The sequence below is a fragment of the Durotheca rogersii genome, assembly GCF_024521655.1.
Source record: "Durotheca rogersii strain YMJ 92031201 chromosome Unknown GGS23scaffold_10, whole genome shotgun sequence".
Taxonomy (NCBI): Eukaryota; Fungi; Ascomycota; class Sordariomycetes; order Xylariales; family Xylariaceae; genus Durotheca; species Durotheca rogersii.
In genome coordinates, this window is record NW_026251241.1 from 641739 (window position 1) to 663944 (window position 22206).

Genomic DNA, 22206 nt, shown 5'->3' on the forward strand with positions numbered 1-22206 from the left:
TAGACCTATGCTGTCCGACTTGCTCGAGGAGTTTTGCTGCTTGTTTTCTCTTTCCTGCTGGTTGTAAAGGTCTAGTAAAGTTGCAACACCGCCTCGCGGACTATACGGGGGCGGGAGCGATAACTCCTTAATAACTATAACTAGTCCGGGAATGGGGTATATAGAGCCGGGTATAATTATTACGAGCGGCCGGCCTTCGTGAGTGCAAGGTTTGGCTCTGGTTACGTGCAGAGGCAGAAGAAGAGAGACGGAAGCGAACCTCGGCTGTAACATCGATATGGTGACTAATCTGGGGAATCATGGCGTTATCTACCTAAACTAGCTAAATATACAACTCACTCCCCCAATCCGTCACCTCCTTACCTTCGGTAGGTGCATGGGTCAACCCGGATATTCAATTACGGGAGAATCGTCGATCGCAGCACCCGCACAAGCCACAGCACACCCCTATCCGAGAACCCGACTTCCATTTATGCGATATTTACTGGGGTTTCGTTGGTGTTGTTGTCGTAGTAATCCGTAGATGCGCCTATGCAAATGCCGTCTTGGCCTTTCGGCAGTATGAAAGGTGTCCCCCACAACCTCTCCCGTCTGTCGCCACACCGCCCTGATCCCACCTCCCGATGCCTTCGCCGCCACGTCCAACCCGGAGTCGGCAGCTTCGGCACCCGATACCTCCTCGTTCGACCACCGTCCGGTCCCGCGATCTGCTAGGATTCGATGGTCCCGTCCGTGCCCGGCCGCGGCTTGCCTGTGGCTAGCTTGCCCATGAACCCGCCGCTGACGAGGTTCATCGCCGTCTGGAAAGGGTCGATCGCGCCCTTATTCGCCTTCTCGAGGCCCGCGGCATTGAAGGCCTGCTCGAAATCGCGCTGGATGTCTTTGAAGTCCTCGATACCTAAGCTGACGCGTAGGAGGTCGGCTGAATTTTTATTTGTCTCATTGATTAGCTGGGTTCCTCGCAATCGCGCCCCTTAAAATGGCGTCAAGGGGCAAGTGTATAGGGAGTACGCACGTGTCACGCCGCCCTTTATCTTCTCTTCGTCGGGCATCTGCTGGTGTGTCGTGACCCACGGGTGGATGATGAGAGTTTTGCAGTCCCCCACGTTGGCCAGGTGGCTGGCCATCTTCAAGTTGTCGACGACGGCGCGGACTTGCTCGACTTTCCCGGCCTGCGACCCGCGTTAGTTGAGAACAGTGCTGACCACCATCGCATGTTCGCCAAGAACGCTTACCACCCCGAATGTCAAGACGCCGCCGGCTCCGTTGGGCATGATCTTCTTTGCTAGCTCGTAGTCTGGATGAGACTTCAAACCGGGGTACAGAACCCAGCTCACGTATGGATGCGCCTCGAGCCACTCGGCGAGCTTTTGTGTGTTTTCCACTGTCCTCTGTCCCCGGAGCGAGATGGTCTCCAGGCCCTGGAGGAACAGCCACGCGTTGAAGGGGCTCATGCAAGGACCGAGGTCGCGCATGCTGTCCATCCGCAACTTGGCCGCCAACGCCTTGTTTCCGTACGTTTCCCAGAACCGCATCCCGTGGTAGCCATCTGCCGGTTCCGTAAAGCCGGGGAATTTCCCTGACGCGCTCCAGTCGAAGTGCCCGCCATCTATCACGATGCCGCCCATGCTCGTCCCGTGGCCGCCGATCCATTTTGTCGCCGAGTGTGTAACAATATCGGCTTTGAGACGCAAGTTAGCTTCCGTGGAAAACCTACACACCTTCGCGCCATCGCGGTTCGCATACCTCCAAGTTTGATGGGCTGGCACAGATAGCCGCCCATGCCAAATGTATTGTCGACGATCAGAGGGATGCCGTGCTTGTGAGCTACGGCTGCAATCGCCGCGATGTCCGGGACGCTGTGCTTGGGGTTGCTGATCGTCTCGAGGTAAATGGCCCGCGTATTCTCGTCGACTGCTTCGTCAAACTTCTGAGGGTCGTTTCCGACTACCCACTTGACACTAATCTTGAACTTGTTCAAATATACCCGGAATTGGTTAAAGCTGCCACCGTATACTGGCGGGAGCGGGATATTCAGCGCAGCCCTTTGCAATCGCGTTCGAAGGGGCCTCGACACTTACACCAACTAGTGCTTATGAAATTGTGGCCCGGTTCGCAGCATTGGGTCAATGCCATAAACTGGACTTGCATTTAGCCCATCGGCAGCGGTGATACCCTGGCGAGAGAACTCACCTGGGCCGAGTGGCCGGATGCAGTGGCAACGGCCCCGACGCCGCCTTCTAACATAGCCATTCTGTTCTCGAACACGCTGACCGTGGGATTTCCCATGCGCGTATAGACATAGCCCTCCCGGGACCAGGCAAATTTGCTTGCCCCATCGGCCGCGTCTGAAAAGTTATATGCTGCGGTTTGAAAAAGGGGCACGGCTCGAGAGCCGTTGATCGGGTCTGGCTCCTGCCCGCCATGGACGGCAATGGTATCGAAACTGGGTTCCCTGTTGCGTATATCCTGTTAGAAGGCAAGTTCCCCTTTTTTCCTTTCACCAAGACATGGCGGCCTACCAGTCCAAGTTGCTGATTGACCCCGGTGGAGGCATCTTGACTTGATTAACTTTACTGATGTTGTTGTCGGTTAGTGTCTAGCGATATCGAATATCGATCTGTTGAAGACGCAGGTCAATTCCCCGACTCGGCTTGTATAGCGAGGCTCGACTTTATATATTTTGTCTGACTTGGCGTCGAGGCGCCCGGGATCCGGACTCGATAGAAACACATCCCCACCCCTCCTGGCCTCCTCGTCGTAGCCCCCATCTACGCACCCCCCCCCCCCTTCCAATGCGAGCATATAGACCTGCATCAGATAAGATACTTCGATACCCGGGTGCAGTTGGTCAACCGCATCACTGCGATGTAACGCCAGCAAAGCCCGATCGGCCCCCCATCGTCGTATGATGCATCCATAGCCCCAGATTTCGGCCATCGTGGAGATATCCCGTACATATATGGAGATGTGTACATATGTCACATACATATGCGAGGCACGGCGTTCCCCGCACGGCTATGGATAACGGCGGCTGTCAGAAAATCCATCTTTCCCGTCTACGGTGGACCGAGTTGTGGTGACCCGAGGGTCCGGTGCGCCGAATCTAGAGCCGCTCGAACTACTTGGCCGTTGGTTACGTCCCACGTGTCTCAGACGCCTTTCACGAAGAAACGACGTATCTGAAAACCAGGAATTCTTGCCAGGAGCCAGAGTTACAATGGGTCATCTAGCTCATCTCGCCGCCGTAGATCTGGGCGTTTTCTCTTTCACAATTTCCCTATATGGGCTACCTATCGGTCCAGCCGTGACCTTGCACTACATACATTCTACCACGTTTCTCGTCCCGATCCATCCATCACGGCTCCCCTGTCACACCTGCTACTGCAGCCCTCTACCTATTTTGTAAAGCTGACACTTGCCCCCGGCTTGGTGTTTACCGTCAAATGGCTGTTGATCGATGTGTCAGCGGAGGGGTCCCGAATGCGTCATAGACGTCCGACAGGGGTTAAACTCGTAAGGGGAACTTACAATATATCGGGACGGGAGTAACTACCAACCGGGTCGAAGTCGAGCTAGGAACGTGTTAGACCTTCGCGGATGCTTCGGTAAGGCTAGGGAGCTCACCCTTGACTCTGTCACTTCGGCCATTCTGAGATCTGCGTAGATGATTGCCTCCTTGTCCCACACTGGCTCGGTCAGGGGAATCCCTAGCGGCCCCACGATGAAGGACCCTCCGCGGTTTACCACGTCGTTGGGCTCCCACTTCGAACCGTCCGGTTTCCGGTCGTGATGCTCGGGCGTGAATGGCGGGTAATCTGGAGGGAAATCCGAGACTCTGGATACCTGGTTGACCGAGACAACGAAGCACCGTCCCTCCTTAGCGATGTGCTGCATCGACGCAATCCACGCGGGCAAGTCGTCTGCGGTTGGCGCGAGATAAATTCTGCCGTGGATTCCAATCAGCAAGACGTGGTCTCTTCTCGATCGAGAGGCTTCCTCACTCGACGCCTTGCTGGTACAGAGCCAATCTGGCAGCCGGCATATAATTCTCCCAACTGCAAGCTGTCAGTGGCCGAGCACCGCGAATTTCGTCTTCTCCGGAACCAATAAATCTCACCATATCAGCGTTCCAATCTTGCCGATATCAGTCTCTACGACCTGGAGCCCGTCTCCCGCCCCGTTGCCCCATACCAGGCGCTCTGCCGCTGTAGGGATCAACTGGGCTACGCTTAGCGTTTTGTGAACGTCACCAGACGGGCATTCTGACCGGCTTACTTTTCGATGCTTCAACAGCACGGAGCCTTCTCTGCCAACCAATAGCGCCGTGCAGTACAGCGTGCCCCCGTCCTTCTCAATAATTCCGACCTGGATATAAACACCGTGCGACTTGGCTGACTTCGAGATGATGTCAACCGCGGGGGAGGGCACAGCTACAGCTGACTCGTAATATTTCGCATACCACTCTCTGCCTATTCGAGGTTAGCTATGTGATGTGACCTCGTTTCCGTCCTGCGCGACGAGCCCCTACTTACCCCGTGGCTCTCGAGCACCAATTGTGGCATCAAACGCGTAACGCCATGCGTATCCAGACAAAAACGCTTCTCTGCAGAACAACACTCAATACGACGCTTCTAAGTGGGCTAGGCATGCAGCAACCTACGGAAAGACAATAAGATCAACCCCTGCTGCCGCTGCCTCCGCGACTAGCTTCTCTAGCTTCTCTAAGCTCTTGTTGAGGTTGAAGGATACGGTAGCTGCCTGCACAGCAGCCACTTTAACAACACGCGCAGGGGCCATGGCGATCAAACCGACAGGACCGACAAACAGGGAGGTTTTGGCTTATCGTCAGCCAGGGCCTGGAAAGTCGAGTGGGCATTCTTCGGGTAGAAGTAGTCAAGAGTGTTGACACCGTATTATTGGGCGCCTACCGTTTCCTCATCAGGCTCTTTTGGGGGGGGCGTTCGGGCTACGCTTCCGTCGAGACCAAGCTTGCGGGATGATCCGCAGCTAGAGGGTATCGATACATCTCACTCATGCTCGATGGCTCTACGATGCCAATCCCAGGCTATAGTATCTATAAGCCAAGACGACTGCAGGTGGATAATGGGCATCGTGGTCCTCGGTCAATGGGGCAAGCTGCACACAGTGGAGCAAAACCGCTGCATATGGTACTACCGCGTATGTCATACGACGCTGCGGCACGACGCAGATCCCGAGTGAAGCAAATCCCGGACCGCAGGGGAGTAATCCGAACACCGGCGGCGGAGAGATAGGCTCTCCCTGTCTTTCCCTCGGTCTAGGAAGGTCAAGCTAGAGCTCCCCTTGTAACGGCACCTACGGGGATAGCGACGATATGCATTGGATAGCCGGAGGCTCTCGAAAGGGACAGGCGTACGGGGAACCGCACACAACTACGTCTACCTGCCACTAGGATCATACTTAGCCATGTAGGCGGCTCTGGAACCGCGTCCTATCGCCCAATCTCTCTCTCTGGTCTCCCCTTGGGTATAGCCTAGCCTACTGCGTTGTGAAGCTGCGAGAAAATTTGGACGAAATGGCAACTCGTAAGTGGGCCTGCTCTAATCTAAGCTGGGGAGATGGGTGTTCTTACAGATGCTAGTTCTCGAACGCGACCCGAACCCTCAGAATTTCTACGCCAGCCTCATCCAGGGGCAGAAGTTTGCGGTCATCCCAGAGCTACGGCTGGACTCAGGTGATGTGTTAGAGTCGTGCCCGGTTGCATACAAGACATGGGGCCGGCTCAACGAAAGCCGCGATAACGTCCTGGTGATCTGCCACGCCCTGACCGGTAGCAGCGACGTCAGCGACTGGTGGAGTCCATTGCTCGGCGGCGGCAAGGCCTTCGATCCGGCACACTTTTTCATCTTCTGCGCGAATGTGCTCGGGTCGCCCTACGGAAGCGCCTCACCACTCACCACCGACCCGCGGACGGGAAGGCCCTATGCCAGCGAGTTCCCACAGACAACCGTCCGAGACGATGTGCGGTACGTCAGACACGATGCTACACTACAACACAGAGAAGACTGAAGATTTTGATTGGCTGCTAACGCCGTCTTTCGCGTGGAACAGGGCGCATAAGTATGTCCTCGACGCCCTAGGCGTCCAATCGGTTGCTGCCGTGATTGGGGGTTCGATGGGTGGTATGACGACTCTAGAGTGGCCGCTCTGCACCGCCACGGGATACGTTAGGAGCATCATACCCATCGCAACGGCGGCCGACCACAGCGCCTGGGGGATATCTTGGGCGGAGACGCAGCGCCAATGCATCTACTCGGACCCTAAATTCGACGACGGCTACTACGAGCCTCGGCCAGAGGGCCAGCCGTCGGCCGGGCTGGCTGCCGCGCGCATGGTTGCCATGCTCACCTACCGCTCGTGTGTGAGCTTCGACGCGCGGTTCGGGCGCAAGCCCCAGCGGCAGCAGAGGGCTAGGCATGTCCAGGAGCCGCCGCTCGACCTCCCGCGGACGGACGTCCCTATCGCGGCAGCCACAGTCGCGTCAGCCGCGGCCGTGGGTGGACGGTCGGAGAGGATGAAGGGCTGGGCCGCGAGGCGGGACCCTTCATTCTCCGCTCAGGGGTACCTGCACTATCAGGGCCAGAAATTCGTCCAGCGCTTCGACGCTAACTGCTATCTGCACATCACCAACAAGATGGACGCCCACGACGTTACGCTGGGCCGGACGCACGCCCAAGAGATCGAGGGCAGCACCGGAGACGGGGAAAGCATCCTGCGCGAAGTCCTAGCCGCCGCGCCGCCGGGAGCGCTCGTCGTCAGCGTCGAGACGGACGCACTGTTCCTGCCGGAGCAGCAGGAGCGTCTCGCGGCGTGCCTCGCGAACGCGACACTTGCCGTGTTAAAGTCCTCGGACGGCCACGACGGGTTTCTGCTCGAGTTCGAGCAGCTGGGGACGTTGATACTGGACAAGCTAAGGCGGGATTTCCCCCAGTACTACCTGTCCGTCCTCGACGGCGACGTCGGACTTCTCGACGACGTCGAAGGGCGCACGGCACAGCCTGGTAGTGGCAGCCTGACAGGAGAGGTGGAGGCATGGTGATAGAGGGCTTCAGAAGATTTCTCTTTTCGTGCTTCTGGTTGCTGGTGTTCCTGGTGTTGCGTACTAGTTGAGCGCATGGCATTTCCGATAGGGTCGGAGGTGTAATATTTTGGTGTTGTCTCTACCCTTTTAGTTCTATTCCTCTAATATCTACGCATAATGACTACGGATTGACAGCGCAAAAGGGGAATGTTTGTGTTATGGAGAACCCCCGGAATAACAGTACACCGCCCCCCCTTTTTGAAAAAAATTTCCCAAAAAAAAAACCGAAAAAAGAAGAATATATCGGCCTATCGTTATTCCCACACGCGTCTCACACACAACGTACACATACGAGCGCACATATGCGGAATACCCCTTTGCCTAGTAGACGGCCGGCATGGTAGAGTCACGTACACCCGCGCCGCTCGCAACAGGTCGCGGAATCGCGATACGGAGATCTCAACCCCGGATTTCTTCGCGACAACCCTGGCCATGATGACGAGGAAAACCAGGTAACTCGCACCCGGAGCACCGCTCCGCCGCGGCAGCTGGGACAGGAGAAATCCCGATGCGATATACATAGGTACTCGTGCTTACCGCCATGCTACCTACCGACATACATTCCTACCTCCCTCGGCCCAACCGAACCCGGCCCGGTTCGCACTCCTCCCCTCCCTCCCTCTTCTCCTCTCCTCTCTCTCTCTCCCGCTCCCACTCGCTCACTGCTCAACCCCCCATCTCCTGACGACATCTCCACCGCGGCCGGGAGGGGCAAAGCAAATAAAGTGCTTAGAATAGCCTCTGACGTTGTAATATGCTCGATGTACACATACACGACAAGCACCCAACGCACGCACTACGCACGCACGCACGCACGCGTACAGAAATTGATAAGCGACCGGCCACCCCGGGTGATCGAGGCCTGCCCGACTTGGAGGATGGGAGGGGGTACCCAGCCAAGCGACCCGACCGGTTACTCGGCTACGTACGTGTTATACGGGCTACTGTGCGACGAGAGAACGAGCGAGTGAGCGAAGTAGAATGACAGGCGATAGTCAGCGAGACAGAGGGGACAGGTGATAGTGGGCGAGGGAGAGGAGTAGAGAGAAGAGACAGAGAGAGGGGCAAAGATACACGCATACGCGGAGCAAAGACAGGAGAGCAGGGAAGGGGGAGGGGGGCGAAAGAGAGAGAAGATGAGAGATACACATACGCACGCGCACACGCGAAAGGAGGGAATAAGCCAAGCTGTGAAGTCACCTTCGGCGGGTGCCGGTCACCGAAAACCCACAGCTCGTGATTTGGCAGCGTCCCGAAGGAGCGGACAAGAAGTAGAACAGAGCAGCGAAGCATCACACCCCCCCCCCCTCTCTCCACTCTCTCCATCCATCTGTCCCATCCGTTCCATTCATTCCAGTCCCACTCCTGCGGCCCAAGAAAAAGAGCCCCCCAAAGCTTGGACTGCCCAGAGTAATCTTGGTACGACTGCGAAGGATCGCGGAGCGGGCGCTCAAGACGGCTATTCAAACGCCGCGTTGATTATTGCACATACGACGGGGCTAGTTATCCCCCCAACCTTGCCTTGTGTATCTGCTTCTCGCTCTCCCGCCTTTCCCATCCTCCCGCCCACCTAGGTATAGACCAGGGGGCCTGCTCTTCTTTTGGTCGAGACCGCTTGGGAGGAAGACGATCTGCTCAAAAACGCACAATACCTACATCCCGTGTGGCATGGTGCTGTCGTAAATGCCGGCCGGGATTTGGGACGTCTTCTTTCTTGCCTCCCCTCCCCTCTCCCGTCTCTTTCTCCTTGCAATTTCCGCTCCCGCTTCCTGTTTTCATTTGCCTGTCCCCTACCCCATTGTACCACCTGCTAACTGCATCACCTTCCGGGTAGGTGGTAGTGATAGGGTAAGGCGCGTGGATTTGCAACCCCCCACTCCTCGAGGTGCCCGTACGCCGGAGGGAGACCCGGGGACTTCTCCTTCGTCCGGTTTATTTCAGGACTCGGCGGCCCGCGTGATTAGCAGCTTCTCGTCGCACCATCCCGGCACATGAGTCGGCACGCTCTCCTTAGTTTTCTCCCTTCTTCTCGAATGAATCTTTCGGGCAGGTCATCCCGAACTGGTGCAATCCCGCGGAGCTACAGCGTACGGCCCATCGCCGGAATCTCGCTCGCCGTCGCGAGCACGCCCCTCTTCCACTCCCCGTTCGTCACCGCCTGCCGAGTTTTTCGTCTTGGCGATGGGACTCTCGTATCCCGCCTAAAGAAGAAGTTAGGGGGGCCCATTAAAACAGAATCTTGGTTGACCTAGCTAGACTGTCAATATCTATCGGGGCCGAGGCCATAACACCGCTGTTCTTCTCCGTTATCCTCCACCCCAAACCCTTTCCTGCTTGAACACCAACTAGAGAGGCTTCTGACAGCCGTACCCATCATCATAATGGTAACCGCGTCTGCGAGTAAGCCTTGGCTGGTCCAGAAGTACGGAGGCACCAGCCTAGGAAAGCTGCTCAATACCATCTGCACTGGTATCATCCCTCAGTACAACGCGGAGCACAATCTCATCGTCGTCTGCTCTGCCCTCTCTGGCACCATCAAGGCTGGCGGGACTACGAGTCTCCTGCTGCAGTGCATCGCGTACGCCGAATTGGGTGCCGATTCCCGTAGACGGCTCGTCGACTTAGTAGATGTGATCAAGGAGAACCACCTGAGAGTTCTCGGCTCGTTCGCGAGCTCACCTGCGTGCCCGGGGATCGCAAGCTCGCAGGCGTACAACGACACAGTTTCTGCCATCAAGGAAGAGTGCGAGAGCCTCAAGAATTTTTTGCTCGCCGCCCAGGTGAGTAAGATCCGTCATTTATCTATCTCTCAGATAGATAGATAGAGGGAGAGGCAGAGGAACACGATGCTGACTCAGCTGACTAGATTGTCGGCGAGTTATCACCACGATCGAAAGATCGCGTTATCTCGCTCGGCGAGAAGCTCGCATCCATGATCGTCGCCGCGTGTCTAACAAGCATAGTGAGTTTTATTTTTTTTTTCCTTTCTTCTTCGAAGGCCGAGATCAGGGCAATTGTATATTAGAGAAAACTAATCTTTGCGCTAGGGTATTTCCTCAAAACCAATATTCCTTGATAATATTATTTCTTCGGCTTTCGGTCGTTGTATCCAGGACCAAGCAGCAGCGCTCGAACGTCTTGGCCCAAAATTCTATCATGTATTGGCGGATCAAATAGCAGAGAGAATTCAGGAATGCAGAGACGCGATTCCCGTCGTAACGGGTACGTATATCACGTCGATAGCTTGACTCGGCGACTCGTGCTGACGACGGTAGGCTTCTTCGGCATCATGCCTGACTCGTTGCTCCAGACGGTCGGAAGGGGGTACTCGGACCTCTGCGCAGCCATGTGCGCGGTGGCGGTAGGGGCGGAAGAGCTACAGATCTGGAAAGAAGTCGACGGCATCTTCACCGCCGACCCTAGAAAAGTACCTTCGGCAAGATTGTTATCAACCGTCACGCCCGAAGAGGCGGCGGAATTGACATACTACGGGAGCGAGGTAAGTCGATCTGCTTTAGGGCAGATGAAGGTATGCTGATCAGGGGTCTGCAGGTCATCCACCCTCTAACAATGGACCAAATCCGGGATGCTCGCATCCCGCTACGCCTTAAAAACGTCTTCAAGCCATCCGGACAGGGCACTATCATCTATCCATCATCCGGCTCTCTTACCCCTGAGAGCCCAACGAACAGCCCTCCCATCTCTCCTATTAGCGCAGGAAGCTCTCCTCGATCAACTCCCCCCCTGTCGAGCTTCATGCTCCAGAACGGCTATTACGGGGCCCAGCAGGAACGCAGGCGGCCAACCGCGGTGACGGTCAAAGACGACATCGCCCTCCTCAACGTCATTTGCAACCGCAACACCAAGTCACAGGGCTTTCTCACTCAAGTGTTCGACTGCCTCGAGAGGCACAAGATTCCGGTAGACCTAGTCGCGACGAGCGAGAGGCACGTCACCCTCGCGGTCCAGTCGCCGAGCGATCCTGGCTCGCTGCTGCGGCTCAAGGACGAGCTCGAGCGGTTTGGACAGGTCGCCATCTCGCCAAATATGTCCATCGTGACGGTGGTGGGTCACAAGATGCGTAACATGGTGGGCGTATCCAGTAAGTTCTCAGCCACGCGTGCGGCCCGGATGCGTGCGGGAGCGCAGGACTAACGGCCCGCAGACGAGATCCTGTCCGCGCTGGCCTCGGCGCAGATCAGCATCTACCTGATAAGCCAGGGCGCGAGCGAGATCAATATATCGTGAGTGAATTGCGGGCGATGGTGCTGGGCTATTGCTGACCACGCATCCGGGCAGGCTGGTCGTGGGTGCAGACCACGCCCTGGCAGCGATGAACGCGATCCATAGCGAAGTGCTCAAGATTCCGACACAGCGGGAGCAAGAAAATCGGTTTATTCCTGGTAAGGCAGACGCAGATCCCCCTCTTAACCCTGTGGACAGTCAACTGTCATTCAATTGTTCGCTCTCGGCTAACTACGAGATCGCAGGGCCGTGGCTATACTGAAGAGCTGGCATACATCAGGCCACCCACTCGAGCAGAGGCTTGTATGACTAGGTACATGAAGGCAACGGCGGGCAAGTCGGCTCCTAATCTTGGAGCCTAGGCGACGACGATAGACCTGGCAAAGAGTAGGGACCGTAGCCGGGAGCCAGCTTGGGCCGATGGAACGTCGTCCGAGCGCGCGCGTGCATGTGTCGAAGACCAGCAGATGGTCAGTGACGAAGAACGGGAAAGGGGGAGAAAGGATTGCGAAGGGCAGAGAGGGATTGCCAAATGGGAGAGGAAGGAAGATGGAAAAGGTGGGTCCAGAAACGAGCCTCGGCCCCGCTCAAGATAGGTGCTATATCTCATTATAGACGATACCCTCGATGTATGAATATTTGCCATTACATAGTTGAATATTTGGCGCATAGCTGCATACTATATCGCACACATCCCCGGTTACCTGAATATGTAGCATCGCGGTCAATTCATGCCATGAGGATTAGTGATCTCGGCCAAACCGCCTGTAAGTCACAGCGTGGAGTTGATGCCGACTTACATCACTACGCGGTCCGCTATCTCTCGTATATAGCTAAACTTCCTGTCTTTATCTATTATTATCGAATCCCTCGACAAACATCTACTTAGGGGCGACGGTATTTGTACCTCCTGGTTGAGCCAAAACCTCCCCAGTCAAGTGCACCACCCTTTGCAAGACCTTAAGGTAGCGGGATCGCGCACCCAGCGGAGCTGCTTAGTAAATCCCACTCCCCTTCGCCTACACCTACATACCTACCCTCGCAATGGACGGCAGCGGCCAAGTCGCCGTCGTCATCGGCGCGTCGAGGGGCATCGGGAGGCAGATCGCCGTCGACCTCGCCAAAAACGGGTACACTGGTAAGTCTGACGAGGAGGGGCCTGGTTGCAACTTGCAGCTCCCTCCCCTCTCTACCGCTTAAGCAATAGCAATAAGGAAAACGAAAAAAAAAAAAAGAGTGAATAGGCGGAAAGACGAGAAAGGGGAAGATGGGAAATAACACCGACGATGAAGGCGAATAAAGAAGGCACTGAAATACCATCTGGAATATATACCTACTGCCTAAAGGTATAGGTATATCCCCTATTCTAACGCTCTTCGCCCCGTCTCGTAGTAGTCGTGGCCGCCAAGTCGACGAGCGACGCCCGGAGCGCGACGCCGTTCCCGCCGGACCCCAACTCGCCCGAGTCCACGATCAGCACGGTGGAGCGGGAGATCGTCGAGGCCGGGGGGCGCGCCACCGCCATCCCTGTCGACGTGCGGGACTTTGCCAGCGTGCAGGCGCTAGTCGACAAGACCATCGAGGTGTGTATGTTTGGGTGTTTCCACTTCTCATCTTTCCCTCTTTCTTTCTTTCTATCCCTTAACCCCCCCCCCCCCAACCCCGACCCCTTGTCCGGCACCGACCGACGCTAACCGCCCCCCCCCCCCCCTCCCCCGGGCAGACGTACGGCCGGCTCGACGTGCTCGTCTACAATTCGGGCGCCGTGTGGTGGGCCTCGGTCGAGGACACGCCGATGCGGCGCTTCCAGCTGCTGCAGCGCGTCAACCCCGAGGGCCTGTACGGCGCCGTGCAGGCCGCCCTGCCCCACCTCAAGAAGTCCCCCCGCCCCGGCGGCCGCGTCGTCGTCGTCAGCCCGCCCATCTACAGCCGCTTCTTCCGCGGCAAGACCGCCTACGCCGTCGGCAAGGTCGGCATGAGCGTGCTCACCGTCGGCCTCGCCATGGACTTCCGGCGCCAGGGCCGAGCCGACATGGCCATCACGAGCCTCTGGCCCGCGGCGGTACGTATTTTCTCTCTCTTTCTCTCTCTCTTTCTCTCCCCCCCCCCCTCTTCCCCTCCACCACCACCACCACCTTATACTCACGTGGGAACCAACCGTCTAGGCGATCCAATCAGCCGCGACGCGCGCGATGGAGGCGTCCTCGCCGGCGGCGGCGGCGGCGCTGCGCAAGGCGACCGTCTTCTCGGACGCGGTGCTGGCGGTGCTGCGGGCGCCGGCGGGCGCGGTCAACGGCCGGCTGCTCCTCGACGAGGACTTCCTGCGCTCGGCGGCCGGCGGCGGCGTCGCCGACTTCGCCCCCTACGCGCTCGTCCCCGGCGCTACCCCCCGCCGCATCATGCCCGCCGTCCTGCCCGACCTCGCCGTCGCCGAGCAGGACGACGAGGGCGACCGCGTCGACAGCGCTGCGCTGCGCCGCGCCGCCGCCAAGGACAAGGACAAGGACAAGGGCAAGGGCAAGGACGAGGACGAGAGGCACAGGGATAGGGATAGGAATAGGGACAGGGAGGGCCACCTCCCGGCGAAGCTGTGAGAGGGGCGGGTGCTGCTGCAGGGAGGGAGTGGGAATGGAGGAGAGAGGAAGGGAGGGAAGAGAGGAAAGAAGGTAGAGAGCGTGGCTGCGGGCGCTGACGCGCTCGAAATGCCAGCGGATGGACCCGGGCCGGCAAAGTGCGGAGGGGCAAGCGAGTCCACCCTGTCTTGTTCTGCGCCACTCTCCGCGGACCAGACAGCTCGCGAAGGGGCTCTCGCATCGGAGGCTCCCGTCCGATGATCGCCTACGGCCTACACCTGTATCTTGTACGAACAACGAACGCCGCGGCCATTGCGGCCAGGACCTACGGTAGCGTGCCCAGCAGATATGTATATACATACGCCATTGACGGCCGCTCCGCGCGCGTAGGCCGCGCATCCGTACGTGAGAACAGGCTGTTGTACAAAGAGTAGAAGTAAAGGGGAGAGAGAGAAAACTACCTCTGGGTAGTTCTTCTCGCCCGTTTGTCCTTTCGGGAGTCCGGTGTTATCTACTAGGTATCTAGGCGAGCACGTTGTTGCACCTACCCGGCCGATACGAGCTGCCTGGGAATTTGCAGTCCTACCCATCGACCTGTTAAGACAGGTTACCTCCTCTGAGGTATTACCTATATAGACCTGGGTACCTATATATGTATGTAGGTACCCGGGAGCCGGGGACGAATGGTGCGGATAGACACCTACGAGCTAAACTCGCGTTGTCGTTATCCAGCGACCTGATCGATGTACGCCCGTGTGCAACGTTGTTACAACTTAGTTAGTATGCTGGTAACCGAAACACCGGAATCTTGGAAACATGCCAGCCAGGTCAGAAAGCTGCCGTGAGCCCTGCCCCCCCCCCACCAAAAAAACCGAAAAGGCTCAATCTTCGCAGTCACGAATGTCGGCGATTGATAGCATTATTAGACGGCTACTGCCTGATTACACAGGGTTTCCTTCATATGAGAAACTCCGAAAGCCAATGCCGAAGCCAGCAGGTAAGTGCCAAGTCTGGAAATCCCCTTTTTTGGTCTCTCTCCTCTACATTACCCCTTTTTAGTCACCCGCGATCCAGCCATCGGCGTTTACTGCATGCAGCTATGCAACACAAACGGTCCCCTTATTTTATTTCAGCATTACGAGACCGTCTCCGCCATCAATCATCCAGGAATCGCGAAAGCAGTACCGGCCAAGGCTATGTACCTGTCTGCTGAACAGAACAAGAATTAAAAGGAGAGTAGGTGGCCCGTGTGGGGGAGAGGGAAATCCCTCCGCCACTTAGATGCTGAGGACAGCCGCGAGCAGAGCACCGCCGAGGCCGAGGGCGCTAAGAGCCAGAGATTTAGCACCAGAGGTGGGGGGGGCGCTGGTCTCCGAGGGGCCAGGGGCGGTCTCAGTGCCGGTCTGGGACTCGCTGGCCGGCTGCGAAGTGATGGACTCGGCGACGCTGCCGCTGGTAGAGATGGCGACGGTAGAAGAACCGGGAACGGAACCAGTGGCGGTAGTCTCGTAGACGGGCCGGCTGTGAGTGGTACCGGTGCCGGTGCCAGTTCCGGTCTCAGTCGGGAGGGGAACAGTCTCGGTTCCAGAGCCAATGGTGGGGATAGAGGTAACGCCGGCGGGAACGGTGGGCGAGGAGGCAGTAAACAGGCCAGAAGAAGGGGTGGAACCGGCGTAGGGAGGGGTGGTAGGGGCGGTAGGGGCGGTAGTCTCGCCGACGGAGCCAGGGACACCAGCCGTGACGGTGGTGGTGACGGCCTCGCAGGCGCAGGTGGTGCCGTACTCCTCGACTGCCTGAGGTGCGGCCTGAGGAGGGAGGGGTGATACGGTTAGTCGTGGACGAGACGCGGGTGACACGGGGGACTTGGGGACTCGTGACGGAGGCACAGCAGAGACAAGTGGGATGGAGGAGAGCAACGGAGGAACAGGCTGGGCGGAGAGGCACACTTACCATGCCGCCAGCGACCACGGCCAAGATGGCAAGAGTCTTGACGAACTGCATCGTGACGGATGTGGCTCTCGGCTTCTAGGAATCCGGCTTGCGTGCTTGGAGTCTGGTAGGTGCCGTTGAGGGTAGCAGGGATGGTCGCAACGGGCGGGAGGACGAACCGAGGACGGTATGCCAGTAGGAGAGGCAGGCAGAATTCAACGAGCGTAGTAGATGGAGAGACGGGGCGACGGGAAGAGACGTGAGAGGAGGGAAAGAAGACGGTGACGAGGTGGGAAGAAGAAAGAAGAAAGAAGGAAGAGGGAGGAGGGAGGAGAGAGGAGAGAAGGAAGCGGGGAGGGGAGGTCCTGACAACTTATGGGTGTGTTTGCTGTGGTGTGGCAGGTGCGTCCTCTAGCTGACGGGGAGACGACGAAGGAAAGCACCCCGGGATCGGCACAGGCAGAGAGAGAGAGAGAGAGGCACAGCAGGCAAGCAGACAAGCCAGGCAATCGGGAAAGGCGGTAGGTCTAGGTACGGGAGCTACGTCGTTCAACAACGGCGCGCCTTCTATCGTGTTGCTGTCGTGCCCGCCTCAGGGTGATCTGGGAGACGACGGCCACGGCAGCCAATGAGGTGGGCGCATACCCGGGTACATCTCGAGGTATAAAGGTACCTCACTGGGTTTAGGTAACTGATGTATACCTGTGTATAGGGGAATGCTGTGTCCGTTCCTTCCCCGGATCGACATATTCGAACACGAGGGTGCCCACGCAGAGTGCGACCTACAAATCGGGACGGACAGCGATACCTGCCTTGGTTGGGGACCTGACGTGCCTACGTCAGGTACACAATTAGATAACCAGGAGGTGCTGATCTTAGGTAGGAGGTTGGCAGGTGTGTGATCTGTTGGTTAGGCGGACGAGGTCCGTCGTGATGCGTTGTCATGCCTCTCGTCACCATCTTTTACGACGCGGGTAACAGGCGTGCCTGAGCCAACCTCCCAGCTATAAGTATGGGTGAGCGGGACGTGAGAGATATCTCTCCTCCGAATCCCCTTCGAAAGCACGGTACGATGCCTCCCCTCCAATCTCCCTGCAGCCACCCGGTCCCCTTATCTGCAGCGTTAGATTCGCTGGCCCAGCCAACTTCGTCTGCCCGCTACCCGCCACCCAGCAACCTCCCAATTTCCCTTCTTGCCTTTTTTTCTTTTGTTTTTCCCGCAACCTTGCCCCAGCCTGATTGGTGCCCTTCTCCCCTCTCTCGTGGAACCGCCCTCGATCTGGCCGTCTTATCGCGCCGCCTTGTCCATCTACTTGCGACAATATCCACGGCCTATCCGCCGCTTGCAAGAACACCTCTTCCGGCGCCGTCTCCCGGCTCGTAGCTGGGGCCTCCCCGTTTTCGCACACGTAGGTGACATGCTTCGTAGTATGTCTGGCAGCATGTCTGGCAGCATGTCTTGCTGACTGGATGGCCCTGAGCTGCTGCTTCACTCTCTTGAGACCCCTTCCTCCCCGTCTCGTTCGACCTGAGCGAAACCCGGCCCACAAACCGGGCCGATGCAGCCACCACACATCTCATATAAACCCGTTCTGGACGTCGCACATCGACTCCCAGACCAGGGACTGGTCGCTGAACGCCTAGCCAACCATACGACCCAGGTCGGTGCCAATTCGAGAGGCAAATCGTCTGAGCTGCGTCGTAACAGGTCGCTTTTTGCCGAAGCCACTGACGCGTTCCAGGCGGGATCGAGGACGCCATCTGGCCGTTGCCGGGGACGATATCAACGTACGGGGTAGATCCATGACGTCTCTCTCGGGGTCGCTGTAATGGACCGATGATACGCCGTGCGAGAACTACCGTCGCGATCGCGTCTGAACCCCTGAGATGTGCGTAAAAATCGACTCCGTACTCCATCCGCAACCGCATCCCCCAGGCCAGCATTTTCTCACTAGCTGCGACGAAAACACGCCGACCGGGGTGGCTGCAGGATGCGTCATGTCCGAATATGCTGAGTGACGGACTTATTGGTGCTGCAAGGCTCCGGCTGGCCAGTCGCCCATGTCGTCGCTGAGTCTGCCCATCACACAATAGTCTCGGTCAAATACGTCGCAGAAGTAGCCCTCTCCCTCTGGGAGCTTGTATACTTACGACCCAGGGAAAGCCAATGAATTCTTCCAAGTTTTATAGATTCCGTCCATGATCCCGGTGGTTCGTGGGACGGGCCGTGAAAGACGTCGTAAATATCCTCTTTTTCGCAGTTGAAAAAAGGGTGCATCACGTACAGTCGTAACGTTGAACCGAAGGAACCTGTTAAATTCCACTCCTAGCTATATAAAGTACTGTTGCACATCTGCCGGACGGACCTAAAAACAACACAAGGAGACGGGCGAGAAAGGCGGCCCGTCGTCGCGTGCGTGGGGCACAGCTAACACTACTATAGTGATGTACGAAAAATAGGGGACGGAACGGCCCATCGTCTTACAATTCATTGCATGGTATGGCCAGTTATTCTTTCGGGCCGTTCAACGCAAGATCGGCGTACTTCCATATACCCTGAGGGGATAGCATCGCGGCGTGGAGTCGGTACACGCCGCATATCCGGCAAGCCTAGATGCCGGGAGTCATAAAACCACATATACAGTAGGTTGTACCGGAAATTCGCTGGCTGAGTTCTGCATACTAGCCACGGTTCAATGGTAGGGGCCTGCAGCTTACCGTCACGGAAATCTCTTAAGCATCCCTATTGTAGGGCGAGATTCCCTTCTTGAGTTCGCGGACAATCTCTTGCGCCTCTTGCGTATTTCTGGCTTCGAAATCATACCTCTTACTCTCGGTCGCTTTGTACACCAGCAGCTACATCGGGTCTTAGCGGTCATGCCGGGCAGGGAGGCGAGCCGGGCGGGGATCAGCTTACCTTGAAATTGGTCGGGTGGCGGCGCGAGACGCTGCACCCGATTATGTTGCTGAAGTGGACCGTCGTGGTCTTGCCGCCTTCGCGGGTCGCCTTGCCCCCGGAGGAGGGCATGATGTACACGTACTCGCCGTCGATGGCGAGGATGCGCTCGTTCATCCCGAATCTCATCGGTTGCTTGCGCCAGACGGTATACTTCTTGTACTTCACGTCGCCGCTGCCGACTTCGTCCTGCATCATCGTCTCCTGCGCGAGCGGGTGAGTCGTCATGAGCTTCTTCTTCCCCTTCTGCGGCTCGTTCCAGACGTGCGGCTTGAGCGAAGAGCTGCTGGGCGATCCCGTGATCGTCAGGGGACCGTCGGTGGCAAACCGGCGACGGTGGAGCTCCAAATCCATGGCGTTGCCGATAGATGAGACTGCGCGGTCCAGGTAGACTACCGCGCCGGACCCGGGAAGCTTGAGGACGTGGGTGCTCTTTTCCAGCTGCCTCTTACGGCACACTAGGTCGAGAACCTCGGCGAGGTACATGTCCGTCGTAACATCGAGCGTGACCATCTGGCCGGGAGCAACGTCTGAGGACAACATACGGACCCGTAGAAGTTTGTGCTGTCCCCTACTGGCAGCCGGAGCGGAAGCTGGAGCTACCGGCTTATCGGCAGCGCCGGCGCGGTAAGTGGTGGTGACGATAGGATTGGTCCGTGGTTGCGACGCCGTTAGCGGAGAAGTTTGCGGTTGGGGCGTGCTCCTCGGGGTTGTCTCCTCTCCAGCTGCATCCTCTACTACGTCCTGCTGCTCGTATTGAGGTGTTTGAGCTTGGTTATCTTCGAAGCCTTCCTCTGAGGCCTGCACCAGGGCAAAATCGTCGTAGGTCTTGGAAGCCGACCGCGATCTCGCTGCCCTGTTGTTCGCCGTAGTAAAGGCGTTCACGGGCTCAGTGCGATCTAGCGGCTCGAAATCGTCGTCAACCTCGCCGCCTTCTTCGACCATTCTTAGCGTCCACCAGTTTACGTTTAGCTTATCAGCAGGCACCGACGGCTGAAGTTTCTCCGCGTGATACCTCCACAGACTCAGGCCAATCAACTCTGCGACGGTTACCGGTCTAAAGGTGCCATCGGCTTCTTGGATGTTGCGTCGAATGAGGACCTCGAACGGCGTCTCCGGGTCGCTGGAGAACGGCGCGTAGATTCTTATTCTAAGCGGGTCGGGATCTCCTTGGCCGGATAGGGTCGCGAACGTATCAAACGGCATCGCCGGCTTGGTCTTTTTCGCCTTCAAGGCATCCGAAAGTAGACTGCGGGGCTGAAGCATACTAAGGGGGCGAATGGTACTCATGGGCCGGGGCGGCGGGAGGGCTTGGAGTAACCGAGGCTGCGATTGCGACGGCAGTCTCCTCACGGTAGATTGTCGCAGCAATTGCTTCGGTACGGTGCCAACGACTTGCTGACCCGGAGAAGTGCCGACGGTAGAGTTCTCGACGGCATCCAAGATAGAGGCGGAATCGACGCTTTCGATGAAAGCCGAGGAGGCATCGGACATGTCCGAGTCGTCGTCCTCCTCCTCTATGAGCAGGTCGCTTTCATTTCGTTTGATGCCCTGACTTTGTTCGGCAGCACCCCTGGATCGTGACATCGCCCTAGCTCTCTCCTCCTCTCTGTGCTTGTGGAAGCCCGAGGCGTCGAACTCATTGTCGGAGGAAATCTCGCTACTCGTAACTGTATCGCGCCGCGGCCGCTCCTTTACCGTCTCCAATGTGGGTTGGGATCCCCGTCGAGGGGCCGGGGTGGCGCGCGGAGAGGACATGGTAGTAGCTTGACGTAGATTGGATGACTGGATCGGGGATGACCCCGCGCGGCTCCTAAGAGGCATCTTGGCGAATCGTATCTGCTGGGCGGCCCTCGGGTCGGCATCATCGTCGCTCTCGTCGCTCAGGTCACTGCTATCGTCGTCCTCCATCTGTTCCCGGCGCCGTTCTCTCCGACGCTTCACGGCACTGGCCGGTCCTAGGGTGTCCCCGCCGCCGCCTGTCAACATGCCGCCCTCTTCAGCCTCATCTTCGAGCGTCAGGCCGGTCAGCCGAGGCGCAGCCTGGAAATACTCAGAGGCAACAGCGGTGGGGATCGGAGGGGAATGCGTTCGCTTGATGTGTGAGGGGTTCAATCGCCAGCCAGCGGCTTTAAAAGGGGCAGTGTTGAGGAAACTATCGTTGATGGTGAGAAGGCGCTCCCCAACACCGTCGGCCACCTCATTGAGGTAGCTGGTGCGGAGTTGGTAGGATACCAATCTAGGGAAGCATCCAAGTTAGCACACTCCAAGTTGTGAAAAGGTGACGAGAATGGGGGGGGGGGGGGGGGGGGGTTGTAGAGAGTCCGGCATACTCCTCCACTTGGATCAGCGACATGCTGGTACAAAAGTGGTTAAATTTAACGAACAGTATATGGTAGCGAGGATAGCAGCCAGGAGAAAGTATAGGGAATATTCACGATACGTCCATCGTATTCGAAGTAGATACGGCACAACGGTCCCGTACGCCGGGTACGACAGTGGTAGAAGAGAGGTGGGTATGTGGTTGGCAGGTTACGGTCGATCCTGATCATTGCGGAGAGGAGAGGTTGGAGAACGACGGGTTACCTAAGGTACCCAGGTACGTCCTCATGCGTGCAGTCTAGGCGCATTCCCGGCCTGCCCCTACAGGGAGAATGCGGGGCACACAGAGCTCCCTCTTTACAATACTCACAATAATCCCTGGGTATAACAACAAGGGCAATAATAGCTTGGTCCTCATTTTCATACTGCGATGAAGATGGTATCGCTCGAGTTTTAAATCTATTTTTACCAGGCTGCGCTTGTTGTGTGGTTGAGATAATAGGTACCTGTCACAAGGTCATCATCCCCTAGAGGCTGTTGAGGTCGTACACAGGAGACATGCGTCTCCTCTTTTCGCTATGGACTGACAGTACTACCAGGGACGATAAGCGAGTATGTATAACTTCCATGGTCACGCAGAATAAAGGAAAATTACAAGACATCTGGAGCCTCGTGTTGGTTTGTCTAATTGTCATTCTGGGCTTATCGCCAACCATAACAACCCACCTTAGCCCATATCCCTATAGGTACCTACACGAAAATGGACATACGGCATCGTGTTTTCCTCGGAACCTTACGGAGCTGGAGATACCTCTCTTAAGATGTGATAAAACATAGTCATGTCTCAATCCTATAGTGTGAGCGTATTTACCTAGTAGCGGAGTGCGACATAAGATAGATATGTTTAACCTAATTGACACAAGTACAACCAAACAACTTGTGAGTCACAAAGGGTAACAATACCGATTGTCACGTAGCAGTTGAACCAGCCCTTATATACCTACATACCGCACAGCGTAGATGTAGGCGTCTACGTTTTACGCAACATATTTAAATGG

At 57.1% G+C, this 22206-nt stretch overlaps 8 protein-coding genes across 8 annotated transcripts; 3 read left to right on the top strand and 5 right to left on the bottom strand.

Annotated features, from left to right (window-relative positions):
• Positions 1-491: 491 nt before the first annotated feature.
• GGS23DRAFT_54909 (putative o-acetylhomoserine sulfhydrylase) lies at positions 492-2785 on the bottom strand. The gene is made up of 7 exons (XM_051515193.1): positions 2523-2785; positions 2194-2455; positions 2082-2139; positions 1747-2016; positions 1236-1681; positions 1016-1172; positions 492-922 (listed from the first exon to the last, which is right to left on the bottom strand). The coding sequence occupies exons 1-7, from the start codon at positions 2555-2557 to the stop codon at positions 711-713; spliced, it is 1440 nt and encodes a 479-aa protein (XP_051371833.1). The 5' UTR covers positions 2558-2785; the 3' UTR covers positions 492-710.
• Positions 2786-3292: 507 nt separating this feature from the next.
• On the bottom strand, positions 3293-4918 carry GGS23DRAFT_54241 (carbon-nitrogen hydrolase). The gene is made up of 8 exons (XM_051514818.1): positions 4664-4918; positions 4536-4606; positions 4279-4472; positions 4121-4221; positions 4005-4058; positions 3628-3946; positions 3532-3575; positions 3293-3450 (listed from the first exon to the last, which is right to left on the bottom strand). Exons 1-8 carry the CDS (start codon positions 4798-4800, stop codon positions 3399-3401), a joined length of 972 nt encoding a protein of 323 aa, XP_051371834.1. The 5' UTR covers positions 4801-4918; the 3' UTR covers positions 3293-3398.
• Positions 4919-5417: 499 nt separating this feature from the next.
• On the top strand, positions 5418-7176 carry GGS23DRAFT_54290 (homoserine O-acetyltransferase). The gene is made up of 3 exons (XM_051514821.1): positions 5418-5567; positions 5624-6008; positions 6094-7176. The coding sequence occupies exons 1-3, from the start codon at positions 5558-5560 to the stop codon at positions 7079-7081; spliced, it is 1383 nt and encodes a 460-aa protein (XP_051371835.1). The 5' UTR covers positions 5418-5557; the 3' UTR covers positions 7082-7176.
• Positions 7177-9101: 1925 nt separating this feature from the next.
• On the top strand, positions 9102-11765 carry GGS23DRAFT_54629 (aspartate kinase). Its single transcript, XM_051515018.1, has 8 exons — positions 9102-9903; positions 9990-10085; positions 10171-10345; positions 10399-10622; positions 10676-11225; positions 11289-11367; positions 11423-11526; positions 11614-11765. The coding sequence occupies exons 1-8, from the start codon at positions 9505-9507 to the stop codon at positions 11628-11630; spliced, it is 1644 nt and encodes a 547-aa protein (XP_051371836.1). The 5' UTR covers positions 9102-9504; the 3' UTR covers positions 11631-11765.
• Positions 11766-12114: 349 nt separating this feature from the next.
• On the top strand, positions 12115-13962 carry GGS23DRAFT_609577 (NAD(P)-binding protein; the record flags this gene model as incomplete). Its single annotated transcript, XM_051520278.1, has 4 exons — positions 12115-12506; positions 12761-12951; positions 13092-13430; positions 13534-13962. The coding sequence occupies exons 1-4, from the start codon at positions 12413-12415 to the stop codon at positions 13960-13962; spliced, it is 1053 nt and encodes a 350-aa protein (XP_051371837.1). The 5' UTR covers positions 12115-12412.
• A 1224-nt stretch (positions 13963-15186) lies between these two features.
• On the bottom strand, positions 15187-16264 carry GGS23DRAFT_54963 (uncharacterized protein). The gene is made up of 2 exons (XM_051515234.1): positions 15892-16264; positions 15187-15746 (listed from the first exon to the last, which is right to left on the bottom strand). The coding sequence occupies exons 1-2, from the start codon at positions 15940-15942 to the stop codon at positions 15219-15221; spliced, it is 579 nt and encodes a 192-aa protein (XP_051371838.1). The 5' UTR covers positions 15943-16264; the 3' UTR covers positions 15187-15218.
• A 723-nt stretch (positions 16265-16987) lies between these two features.
• GGS23DRAFT_55030 (uncharacterized protein) lies at positions 16988-18171 on the bottom strand. Its single transcript, XM_051515276.1, has one exon. The coding sequence runs from the start codon at positions 17812-17814 to the stop codon at positions 17203-17205; it is 612 nt and encodes a 203-aa protein (XP_051371839.1). The 5' UTR covers positions 17815-18171; the 3' UTR covers positions 16988-17202.
• GGS23DRAFT_568435 (SIN1-domain-containing protein) lies at positions 18135-21399 on the bottom strand. Its single transcript, XM_051516393.1, has 4 exons — positions 21160-21399; positions 18788-21065; positions 18589-18726; positions 18135-18480 (listed from the first exon to the last, which is right to left on the bottom strand). Exons 1-3 carry the CDS (start codon positions 21180-21182, stop codon positions 18604-18606), a joined length of 2424 nt encoding a protein of 807 aa, XP_051371840.1. The 5' UTR covers positions 21183-21399; the 3' UTR covers positions 18135-18480; positions 18589-18603.
• Between the last annotated feature and the right edge of the window lie 807 nt (positions 21400-22206).